The sequence below is a fragment of the Pezoporus wallicus genome, unplaced genomic scaffold (assembly GCF_028554395.1).
Source record: "Pezoporus wallicus isolate ANWC-B61680 ecotype Strahan unplaced genomic scaffold, APGP_CSIRO_Pwel_v1 scaffold_2584, whole genome shotgun sequence".
NCBI classification, from domain to species: domain Eukaryota; kingdom Metazoa; phylum Chordata; class Aves; order Psittaciformes; family Psittacidae; genus Pezoporus; species Pezoporus wallicus.
In genome coordinates, this window is record NW_026642851.1 from 6,636,156 (window position 1) to 6,649,296 (window position 13,141).

The 13,141-nt window shown below is 36.8% G+C and overlaps 1 protein-coding gene across 5 annotated transcripts in view; it reads left to right on the forward strand.

Moving 5' to 3' along the window:
- The first annotated feature begins 231 nt into the window (after positions 1-231).
- SLC39A12 (solute carrier family 39 member 12) overlaps positions 232-13,141 on the forward strand; it is a 38,270-nt gene continuing 25,360 nt past the window's right edge. Inside the window, exons 1-4 of one of the 5 annotated variants that reach the window (XM_057432543.1) lie at positions 232-370; positions 5,594-5,771; positions 6,902-7,254; positions 10,974-11,255. In XM_057432543.1, coding sequence (XP_057288526.1) covers positions 6,985-7,254; positions 10,974-11,255 — 552 coding nt within the window. In that variant the 5' untranslated portion in view covers positions 232-370; positions 5,594-5,771; positions 6,902-6,984. Of the gene's footprint in view, positions 371-5,529; positions 5,772-6,901; positions 7,255-10,973; positions 11,256-13,141 lie in introns of those variants that run through there. The other 4 variants (XM_057432547.1, XM_057432544.1, XM_057432545.1 and 1 more) reach the window with 4 other exon arrangements.

The following is a 13,141-nucleotide window of genomic DNA, read 5'->3' on the forward strand; positions in this document are numbered from 1 at the left end:
GGTCCTTCTATTCTTGGATTTTCTTTGTTTCTTTTCACCTTTATTTTTTCAGTAACTATTACTTGAAGCTTATCTAGTCACTCAACTATTCTGTAAGCTATTCTTAGTGTTGGTGCCACCTACAAACTTCCTGAATTTAAACAAAGGAGGTAAAGAAACTCTCTTCCCTCCCCTCACCCTGGCTTTTATTCATGACCCAGAAACTTATTTTTCCTTTGTTTTTAGGTAGTCTAGAAAGCCTTGAGGAACATCACTCTTCTCTCGTGCAACAGTTACCATGGTGTTTGCTTGCAATGACTCCTCCCTGTTGTGAGAAGAATTTCTTTAGAGCAACTGAACACTGAGTCATAGTTTGAAAATCAAAAGTCATGTGAGTAAACACTTCTTAATTTCTATAATAGTAAAAATTATATATAAAATATTGTATGAAGTAGGAAAAATTACATAAAGGGACCTTTGAATGGTTTTTGAGCATACGATTACTATCCAACAAGAAAGGAACATTCCAATATGTTGGGCTTAGAAGTTAGTGACTGAAGCAGCAATGTAAGATACACAAGTTTCCTATAAGGTAAATAACATAACTGTTGAAAGGTTAGTTTTCAATTTTAAAACCTTATATTTTTCCTTTAAAATATTACTTGGTGTTCTATGCTATAATACCGCATAATATTTCATTGGGGATATTTAAATTTATAGTTTTACTTATTTAGTTGGACTGTAAATGCTTTGTACTGGATGGAACATTGTTAGTAAAATCAGCTTCTGGGGTTTTTGCCCTGTGTCTTTTGGAAACCCAAAGAAGCAGGACCAAACAGTAAACATAATAGAGTCTGATTATGCTCCAGGGCATAACCAAACAACAGGCAGTGTTGTTTAATGTCTAGATGTCTTCAGCAAAGCTAGGCTGCTTAAGTTCCTAGGGATGAACACAAGAGCATTTTTTCCCCATATGTTTTTTTAACTTCAAAATGAGCAGCATCATATACTTCCTTCTGAAGCTCCCTCATTTTCTTGCCCAAGATACTTACATCTCCTACTCTGACTATGTTCTTATTATAATTAAAGTTACCTTTGAATAGTATTGATGGCTTTTGGGGGTTTGGTTTGTTTATTTTTTTTTGGGGGGGGGGGTGGGGTGGGGGGGGTGTGTGTTTGTTTTTGTTGAAACACAGCCAGATAGTCAGCAATGGTGAGGTTGTGTGAGAAAGAAGTCTGTAGTAAGATGGGGGCATTTAATAAAATTTTAGAACCACTTTCCATATCAATGAACACTTTCTTTCTGTTAACCCATATAAGCTGTTTTTAATGTAACTAGATTTCCAGGCCTTAGGAAACTTTCAGCTAATAGGTGAATTTTGCAATCCTACACTAATACAAGGCTTGTTCCAGAGACATTGTCCTGGGTTCAGCAGTAGCAGTCATTTTTCTTCTTCTTAGTAGCTGGTGCAGTGCTGTGTTTTTGACTTTCAGCCTGAGAACAGAGCTGATAACACTGATGTTTTTAGTTGCTGCTTAGTAATGTTTACTCTGACCAAGGACTTTCTGAGTCTCATGCTCTTGCCAGGGAGGAGGGGAAGTCGGGAGGAAGCAGAGACAGGACACCTGACCCAAACTAGCCAAAGAGGTATTCCATACCACAGCACATCATGCCCACTATATAAACTGGGGCTAGTTACCCAGAAGGGTTAGATCACTGCTCGTGTCGGGCTGGATATTGGTTGGCAGGTGGTAAGAGGTTGTGTTCTCTTCCGTTGTTATTTCCCTTATCATTATTATTATTGGTGGTAGCAGCATTGGTTTGTGTTATACCTGAGTTACTGGGCTGTTCTTATCTCAACCCATGGGAGTTACATTCTTTTGATTCTCCTCCCCATCCCTCTGGGAGCAGGGAAAAGGGGAGGAAGGGGTGGGGAGGGGGAGGAAGGTGGGGAGAGTGAGCAAGCAGCTGCGTGGTTCTGGGTTGCTGGCTGGGCTTAAACCACGACAGACACATATTAATATATGTAACTTCGCTAATATATTTAACTCAGATAATTTCAATAGCATTCATTTATTTTATTCATTGACAATCTTAATATATGTGATATTGTTAGGATTGACATGTGAGGCCAGTGAAGCTGAATAGACTGTGGTAATTTTAAAGCTTTGGCATTTTTTATTGCAGCAGTCTGGCATTAATTCATTGGCAAACATGCTTTATATATTGAAAATCTATACAAATTACATGTAAAATGTAGTCTTTTCATGTGTCAATATGCTGCCTACAGCTGTAATTATAGCAATGTGCACATATCACATTAATAACATGGAGGAAATCTACAGTGCCACAGGATTCTTTTCTATTTGCCATGATTGATGTGATTGATAAAAGGGCAAAAAACACAATTGCATGGTCTATCAAAACAAGCTATACAGTATCTAAAGAATAAGAGTTATGTAGCTGTGTTTCTCAGTAATCTGTGAAGTTCAGCAGGGGTCTTGCTAAAATGATGCCTGCATCCTCTCCCATTCTGCTGTATAAATACAATTAAGGCATTTGTCAGGTTGGTGGAACTCTCAGAAATGTCCTTGACATCTCGAAGTGAGTTCTCTAAAGAGTTTTCCTATTCCTATGTAGTCCATTCACCGATCTGTTGAAAAAACAGTTAATTGCAAAGTGCGGTTATACGTGGCATTTTTGAATGTGCAACTTGCTTTTGTTCTTGCAGCAGGTGTCTAGGTGGGAGAAACAAGCTGCAGTAAATCTTACTGGTTCACTTAAAATTAAAAGCAAATAAGTAAAAATCCTATAATCAAAGAGGGCTTGCTGCATGTGCTTGTCACATGTGTCTGTGTCTGGTTATGCCAGTTGGAAATTGCCTTCACTCCTGTTCACTAGCATGCAAGTTAGGTAATACTATGTGGGCTTTCTAAGCCGTAAAATAATTCATGTGTGGAGCAAATTTGATATGTGGTTATATGAGATCATGACTCCAATCATGAAATGAAAATAAAAAGTTTTCAGAAGTTCCCATTTTTATCAATCTTCCTCTTATCATGTTTCTTGTGTTACTCTCCTGAGACATGTACCTACGCCTGTCAGCAATCAGTTACTCTCTTGCAAGTATACCTCCATGGTAACTGATAAAATGATTGAAAATGACCGATTATCTCTGTAAATTCTTGAGCTCAGATCCGTGTTTGATCATGCCAAGGCCCTTAACTAAGTGTAAAATAGAATAAAAATAAGGTTTCATTTGCTTATTTAATCAGGAAGTTCAACATGTGTCTGGTTTTGCAATATGCAGTCTGTTGTCATATTAGAATGGTGAGCTACTTCCATTTGAGTTACCCCACTTCTTCAGTTTCTCTGAGGGCTCTTTCTTCCATGCATTTTATCATTCTATTGTTAGTTGAGGGTCACTGGCTTACAAGAATTATGCATGGACATTTTTCCCCCCTTTAATAAAAATCACTGAAAGACATGCAATTGAATTGGAGCCAAAATAGCAGGGACTTAGGAGAGAACGTTACAAACCACATGAGAGAATAATAATAGTGATAGGTGCTTTGGGAGGTTTTAAGACATTAACCTGTACTAGTCATTTCTTTCTCTCTGTGTATCTTAGTGAGCTTCTAATAGTCATCTAACTGCACAGCTCTGTTATTACCTCTGCTCCATTTTGTCAGTTGGCACATCAGGATAGGTAGGTAGTAGGGGAAAAATGCTAATACTAATGAAGGGTTTGAGAAAAGGACATAGCAATTGATGCTAGCAATTACTTCAAAAGTAGCAATCCAAATGCTGTGTAGACAGAAAAATTCTTTGACAGTGATAGAAAAGCACGGGTAGTGCTCTCATGTCGGGGGTAAAAGCAGAGGTTGGGGCTTGAGTCAACATCAGTGGTTTTGCCACCACCAAGAAACTCATTTACAAGCTAGAGGAGGTTTGCAACACTTGAAAAGGGAAGTAATTTCTCCTTTGAAATCAGCCATAGTACCCTGTACCAGTAATTATCATTTTAATACACTGAACTCTTCCCCTTTTTTTTTACCATCACTCTGTTATGTAAATGTTAATGTAAGATATAGCCAGTATTATTATGTAAATCTTCTCTCAGCAGCTTTCAGTAGTTATAAATCATCAAATGTGTTTTTGAATGTTAGCTTCTCTCAATAAACTGAAACAATTCACCCTCTTTTTGTACACTTTAATTGCATAGAATGAGTTCTTAGTTTCAATCTGTAATTATATGCAAAACACCAGGTTATACATAGATAAACCTATTCTATGTTTGTTTGGAGATTGAGCAATCCCTGGAATTAAATGCTGGAAGGTATTCCCTCATTATCTGAGGAATTATTTTTATTAGTGGAACAAGTCTGGACATAGTTAGCCTTGTTTCACAGAGCAAATTATATAAAAGCTGTTGGAGATGCATATTATCATGTGTTTCTGCTTTTCAGTCATTTATATAAAAATAAATGCCGGAGATGAAAATTTCTGTAATTCTTTTTTGCATGAAATTGCATATTTGGCAAAATTTGATAAATATCTTTTGTAACTTGTTAAGTAAAATGAAAAATACTTTGCTACAAATATGAGGTGGTTTTTGTACTTGAGTATCTATTAGTAAGACTGATTTTTAAAATGCCGAGTCTTGGTCACACAAGAGTTTGCACACACTTCATGAATCTTTGAGAATATTTGTTTACATTTTTTCATTTCCCTCAAACTGGTCTTGTCAGTTCAATCTTTTTTTTTTCTTTTTTTTTTTTTTATAGTGAGTATCAGTTGTGAGTTGTCAGCCTTACTAAAACAAGGCTGTTCTCTTTAAGCTCACCACCTTGTAAGAAATATTACTGGCATTTTATAACCCAGGAATTTTTGTCAATCTAGCTTTAAAGGGAATTATGACGTTTCTATTATCACAGGCTTACTGCTCCACTGTTGAGCCAACTGAGATACTAATTCTTCATTTACTGCACTGAAGGTTTGGAAGGTGGGAGAGGGTTATGACTGGCATACCTGTTGCTGTGGAAAACTGTCAGACGTGACAGTTTTAACCAACTGCCTGTGCAATACTCTTGTAATGGCATGGTGCCGTAAATGTTGACTTTGTAATGGCATCCCTCTGGAAAATCTGAGTGGGTGGAAGAAATTTTTTTCACTGCAGTCTGAGCTATCCCAGCTTTTTTAATGGTTGCAAATGTGGCACAGAATAAAAAGGGATGAAAGAGTCTGTTCTCTATGGACAGTGTTTCACAAAGGAAAGTACCATTTTTCCATGGAGGTGCTTGAAAAGGTTTCTATTTCTCTTCTGTTCTCCTATTTGTAAAAAGAATTAATGTTTTGATGGGAAAAAAAAGGTCAGGTTTGTCATAGAATTGATCAGCTAATGTAGTAATGTAGAAAACAGAGTGCTTTCATGTATTATCCATCACAATGAAATACATTCTTTGATAGATTTTGTGCATCTTGCACCACTAAAATAGACTGTTTACATAAAATGATAACTACTAAAATATGTGAAATCCATTCAATAACATGATGCTTAGAACTTGCCAAGAACATGTTCTAATTCCCATCCACCTCCATTGCTACCTTAAGAGCAGCTCTCTCCATAGCAACTGAAAACTTTTCAAGGCAGCAATAAACTAATCCTCTCCAGCTTCCAGAGCACCATCAAGGAATTTTAAAAACATTGGACTTCCAGCAGCTAAAATACTTCTAAGGATTCAGAAGGCCACAAAGCTAGATACACAAGCATTCTTTTACCCTTCAGAAGGTAAGAAAATAATGTTTAGAAAAAAGTGCTTCCTCGTAACAAAGATGCATATTCCTAATCTCTAACAGTGAAATATATCTAAATACCAAAAGATTTCCTAGCTTCTGAAAACATACTAATCTTTATCTGAGTGAATGCCAACTTGAATTTAGCAGTTCTTTTTTCATTTTCAACACTTGGTTAGCAGATTTGTCTTTAAAATAAGACACACATATCATATAGTAGTGAAAAGAATCTGAACTTACGTGTAGCTGTTTAACATGTGCATTATCATCTGAAAATGTAGGTCACTGCCAGCATCTGCCCATGAATAAAATCAAAACTTCTTTGTGGAAAACAGAAGTGAAACTCTTTTATGTCTCTTGCTCTTTGATATTGAGATAGATTACTGCTAAAGCAGAGGTGATGGTATATTAGGAAAGATAGTGACAAGATAGATTTACAGTACAAAATGTCTTTTACATCTAGAATTAACAAGTTAAACTTGCTCCTTCTGCTATGTTTGTCTTGTTTATTTACCAAGTTCTGCGAATGAAATGATGACCTCAGTTTTGTATCTCTTTCATCTGACCATAAAATATCACTAATTTTTACATAAACCCTGCTCATTCCTGTTTTGTGTTGTATAGTTAGAGTTTGGTAACATTGGTAAAGTGTATCAAAAATAAAACCTGCTCTATATCATTTTCATGTAACATAACTACTGCACACTCATATCAGAATTAGACTAGTAATCTTTATTTAAAGCTATTTTTGCTACTAAAACCCTGTTTCATAATGGAAAGAAAGTGAAAGCTATGGTATTTTCCCGTTCTTACTGAAGAGGATTGTTAGTGAATGAAATAGCATAGCACTGAAATGAAAACCTTACACTTTACTTTTAAGAGGAGAGAAGGGCACTTTGAGTCAACATCTTGTTGGTAATTCTACAGAAGTTTTAAGGCCATGGTTGTCTTAGTTTCCTGCTGTTCTGGGCTGTAAAGCCCTTACAGGCTCCCTGTTGTTCAAAAACAGCTTGTCACTGCAAATCAGCTTAGCCAACCAATTAATAAATCCTTGCAAACGTATTGCATTCACACTAATTAAAGGGTTGGTTTTGGGTTTGTTTTTTTTTTCCCTTTACCATTCAGATTCCTCAGGTTTCAAGTTTAAGCTGTGAAGTGCAAACAACAATCCAACATTCAGTGCAGATCACGCACTGCAGGAAAAGGAGATGTGTTTTCTGACCAAGCACCCAGCTCTTGGGATGGTATGTTCCGCTTTCATATTCAGCGTGCTCATTGCTGAAGGACAGCTTGGGGAAGAGCATGGGCAGAATGGCAGCTATGCTCCCAGCCGAGGCTATCTGATGGAAGTTTTACGCGTTCTTTCAGCTGACAACACTGAGCTCCACATGAACCACTCACAAGAACTGGTCAAAATATTACTGGAGAGAACTGAGTGCCCACAGCGGATTTATGGCATGCAAGAGGATTGTAATCTGGTTAGTGCTTCAATTAATGAGGGATATACTTACAGGATTGTCAGTGAGTTTGAAAATTATTTATTAGAGTGATACTCTTCTGAATATAAAACCTGAACATGTAAAGGGCTTGTTGTTGCAGCAGGAAGTTGTCCCTGCTTTGATGATTTCATTCTGCATTATTATTTATTTTTTGAGCTTATGAAGAAGTATTCCAAACATGACAGGCATTCCTTTAAAGTGTTGTGTTTCAGTTGCATAACACTAATCATTTTCCTTTAAAAGTTAACAAGTGTTTATTTTCCAATAAAGATCTTTCTCCTTTACCTCAATCTATGAAAGCTTGAATTTGGGACACAGACGATTTCCACTGTGAAAATACATATGTAAAAACTGGTGACCAGTTCTGACACTTCTTTTTTTTTTTTTTTTTTTTTTTGTTTATTGTATTTTAGATCGTAAAAAATAAAACCCACACTGGGTTGTCTCAGATTTATGGGCCACCTCACTGAAATAATCAAGATTTAGGGGAGGGTTTTGGTTAGCAGTTCAGGTCAAGGAAAATCAAAGGCAGAACAAGGAATCTACAAATCCAAACTGAAACTGCAAAAAGTCCTGGGTACAGCTTCACAGAGGTTTGGTTGTCTAGTTGAGTTTAGAATGTTTTCAGAACTGATTCCCCATTTGACAAAGAAAGGAACAAGTCTAATCAGATCATAGGTCCTGGTAGGATGGAGACAGTGGTGAGTGAGCAGCTTAGCTAAAGGGACTACAAAGGGCTCGATTGGTCTTGGCTTTGATTAATGTTACTCTGGCTCTGACACTGTTCAGTGACTTACTATTAGCAGAGTGTCATTTTCTATCAGAATTATGAGGATGGTCAAAAAGGTGAATGATTTCACAATATACTCTTCATGGCAATTTGCCAAGCAACGTAATGGAGAACTTTTCCTCCCTTGCAGTAGAAATCTACTTGCCTACCTGGCCCTTTCTGCAAACGCTCCCACTTATTGTATTAACCCCAATGTGAATTTCATATGTAAATAAGCCAAGTGCCTGTTGTTCCCTAAATGGGTAATTTTCACGAAGGAGATCATGCAGTTTAATTTTTGCACATTCAGGCCACGGATGTGTACCAGATACAGACCCAGATCAAAAGCTGATAAAGTATTAAAAAGTAATGGGTATAGAGTCTTCCTAAACTTCACAAAGCAGGGGTCTAGGCCTTCTTGTTCTCCTTCTCAGTTTCACTTCTCTTGATTGTTGTATTTTTTTTCCTGTATTTGTGGAGAGCATGCACCCTGTGTCCTTGGATGGAAACGAAAATATCTTACTTTGGTCAGGACTTCCACTCTGTGTAGGCTTCATCTTGGAAATTTCCTGGAGGAAGAATTTGAGGTTTTTCACCATTTTCAGTAGTTCTCAGTGTCAGCTGTGTCAGTAGGACTGCTCATATTCTGCACTGACAGTGCCACAAGATCACAATTCCCTGTGGAAAATCTATGAGAGATGGTATTTTCAGTCACATACAGCCCACATACCACCGTGATGAAATCTTCCAAGACGATTTGGTAAACCAAGATAACAAAAACTGTGCAAGAAGCACTATCCTTCAAGATCATAAACATTTGAAAAAGAATGCCGCACCCTAGCTTGGTATTTTCTTCCACATATTTGTTGGAAATTACTAATTGATTTCAGACTCAACTTTCCCGTGTAAATCCAGGATTCTGGTCATAGTACATGACTGTTTTCAAATTTATTTTTGTTAGTGATATCTCCAATGGGTATTTAAAAGCAGTGAAGTTTAACACTCTTTTAGACCAGTTTTTGGTTCTAGTTATGTATTGGCCCCAAGACTGTTTGGACAGGAGCTGGGAGCTATTGAAAGGCATTTGAGTCTTTTTCTGTCTCCTAAAAACACAATTCATGTATTTCTTGCAGTGGGAAGATATTGTTTTCTAACTTGTCTTCTAACTGAGAGAAACTCAGGTTCATTGCCCAGCAACTAAGTATTTCTAAAGCAAGGCCATGCAGATGGTTATGGCTGTAAAATACTAGTAAAAGCAAGATAACCAGTGATGAAGCAATTTGTATTCTTAATATCTCCCTAAGGTTTATCCTCTAAGGGCTACCAATATACTATGCAGTACCTGCATCTTTTGCAATGAACCTGCTTCTTTCCAACTAGCAATGTCCTTTCCGGTCATTTTCCTTGCAAGAGCAAACAACAGCCTCAGTGATTACAATTCATCCTTATTGGATTTTCAAATTTTATAGAAGTCTTTGAAAATCTTCCACTACATGCACTGTTTTTACTTTATTATTACTGAGTTTTTGAAAAGACTAGTTGATTAACTTGAGGGCTTTGGGGACAGAAAACAGGATAGCTGTATTCCTCCTAGGCCAAATACTAATGCTCGGAGACATGCATTAGGAAAAGAATTACAGATCTTGTTTAGACTGTTTGTGAGAATTTTTGTTAGAATTGTTTCTATTGAAAAGTAGTGTTCCCTCAGTTCCTCCAGGGAACATTGGTTTCTGAACAAGACAATGCATTTGATTCTACTCAGGTTCTGTATAGGAAAATGAACTAGCATACAAAGTGAGGCACACCAACCAACACATCATGCTTCCAGGCACAAACAATTTAGTCTGACAAACTAAATTCTGTCTGGATTCATGAATTTATTAAAGTATAGCTTTGAACATCCCATGGTACCATCATGAGTTGTACTTTGTTCTCTGAAATGTACAGTCTGGCTGTTCTACAATAATAGTTGAGATTAGCTTGCACGCCTATAACATGCTGGGAAAGGAGCCAGTTGGAATAAAACAGCTACACAATGAATGAAAATAGTTGTAGGATCTCTTCAAAAAAGATTCTTTATTCTGGGATTCAGCATCTTCCTTCCCATAGCATGACATAGAGCTCTTTTAGTCTTCTGGTCTAATTTTAAAGACTAACTTCTGCTTGAGCTGGCAAAAGTTTCTGGAAAGTGTCTGTATCAGGAAAAATTGCAAGGTTTATATACATATTTAATAATATATGTATTGAAAAATCTGTGCTCAAACAGAAAGCCTGCACAACCTAAGAATATGATTTCAGCCCCTCTTGAAATGCATCTGGAGAACTAAATGGTGTGGAGACTGTGAAGGCTCTCTGCACAGGACCAAATTTTTCCAGTTAACAGAATTCATTGAGAAAAAATAAAAATAGCTGTATAATTGCAGGATCAACTAAGTCTCTTAACAGTGCATTGAATATGATATAACTTCTGTTTACATACCGTAAATTATCTAGAGCCCAGACACAGTAGTTGTCTTAGAAATGCGTATAGAATGCACAATTGAAAATTTTAATAGCCCTTGACCTTATCTAATATATTTATAACCAGAAATATAAGTTGTTGAAGCCAGTTAAAGGCTTTTAGTTTGCTACAATGATTGATCAGTTGATGCTGGTTTGTAGTAAATCTTAAATCCCTTTGATACTTGACATTTCATTAAGACACAAGGGGATCTGGAAAAAAACACCATGTGATCTTGCCACTATGGAACTGCAATGAGTTACCTGCACCCTCCTCCTGGCATTCCATCAGCCTGCTGCTGTGTAGTCTTAGGTTCAGTTCCTTAAATATAAGAGTTGAATTCTCCTGTTTTTCTCTCTCACTGTATTGGCAGATGACTGGCAATGTGTTGCTTGAGTTGAATTTCCATTTATTTTTATTTTTTTGCAGTGCCTTGAACCAGATGCTTTATTACTAATAGCTGGTGGAAATTTAGAAGACTATCTCAGTGAAGAAGTATTTGAGAGAATTTCTCTTATTCTTCTCTACTACATTCTTCATCGTAGAGATGCATGCTCTTCAGAACTCAGCTTGAATAATAAGGATTATAAGTTTTACCTACAGAGTATGCTTAATTTAAGACATGATGAAGACTGTTACTATTTTTCACGGAATGAAACTGAAGATATTTTGGCTGCAGTAAGGCAACATTTTAAAACTTCTGAAACCAAGGTAAAGAAAACATAAAAATAGCTTCATATTTATTACTGGTATAGTGCCTTTAAGCTAGTTCAGGCATTGTGTCAGTGTTACAGTCCTTCAGAAAACTGGTAAATAACAGTAGGAGAGCGTAAGCTGAACATCAGTCTTTTGTTCCGCATGCTGTTTAATACTATCTTCTTGACTTCCTTCTGGCATGTACACTTCCATAGTCTGCTGAGACATGGTTGAGGAGATAGTGTATATGAAGAACCATTCCCAAAAGGCAATTTAGATACAGTTGCCCTGCTTAAGGCAGATGGAAAAGAGCATAGCTGTGTAGGTGCAAGACCTGCACTCGGCTTCAAAGGCAGAAAATACTTTCTCACCTCTTGTATTTATCAGTATAGATATACTAGCTTGTATACAAATGGTATACAGAGATGCTCCAAAACTGATCTGGCTTGATGACTCATTTTGCGGTGATTAAATCCTTGCCAACCCCTGCACTTCGATGTCCATCCAAAGCAGGGTGGAATAAGGAATCTGTCCAGATATTATGGCTTCCTACAGCTGGGACGCATACATTTGTGACTAATTATCCTAATTATCTATGAGCAGGAATATGCCTTGTATGGTGACTAATACCGATAAGCTTAATTCAAACTTTTTTTTTTTTAATGTATATTGGGTATATCCAGCAAAAAAAACCATCCTTTTTAAGTCAGGCAACATGAAGCACTTTTTCTCACCATTGTTTATTATTCCTTAGCTCAAGTAGGGTCTATAAAATAATAGGATAATATTGTAAAATTCACTATCTAAAGAAAAACTGTTTTCCTTGTAATGGGCAATAAAATTAATTTTTGCCAGTTTAGATAACTCCTAAAGTACAGGTTGACCTCCTCTGAGAAACCCTTGAGATCTGTTTGTAATATACAGTTAAATTTGGTTTATTGCAAGGTTTGAATTTGCCCTTTCCTTTTTTATATAAGTAGATTATAATTTACACCATACTCTAGTAAAGTTTCCTACACAGAAGAAGATGGCTAAGAGTCTTGGCTGTGCAGCAGAATATTGAGAATATCGGAAAATGCTGATATAATGGACAAAGTTCCTCTTTCTGTGTCCTTTGTGTAACTATTTCCTATCATAAATTATTCATGGACCAGTACTTTTGGTTCTGAGTCTTGGTGAATGTGCTGGTTTCCAAGAACTCCAGTGGTATCTGGGCAACTGTAATGAGACATTGGTGGGTATTTGGCATGTCAAGATAAAATAACAATCCATGAAGTGCTTTACTGTGTAGTCTGTTTGTTTATGCTGGCAATATCAGTTGTCAAGTCTGTTCAGTAACTGAGACTCTACTGCTACAGACATGAAGCAAGAGGGGAGTTTATGAAAGGTACTCAAAACATTATAGTCTAATGCTTTGAATCACAATGTTTGAGTTATGGTAAGGGGCCAATGATGCAGGGTAGTAAAAGCATTTTTAGTGGCTCTCTATATGTTTTGATTTCGCAGAAAGTTATCTTCTTCTCAGTCATAGCACCTAATGTATTATTTGAAATGAGAGATGAAATTTAGGTTGTGGAAATTTAAATGTGTAATGGATGGACAAGAAAAGAAATGCCAGCCTCCTCTCTGCAGTGTTTAAGGCATATATATAGAGAGATGAGTATGTGTAAAATGTACTGGCTTATCTGGTTGACTTTTCAATTTAGATAATATGGGTTTGAAACAAATAAATAATGTTTGCCAAGTTAAGGTTTTGGGGTGTTTTTTTTTAGTTTGGTTGGTTGGTTGGCTGGCTTTTTTAGTTTCTCAAACCCCAACTGTTTGTGATGAAAATAAACAAAGTGGGCAGAAATGGAAGAAAGCAGGGATGAGTTTCCAGACAACTGAGAGGGCTGTACACT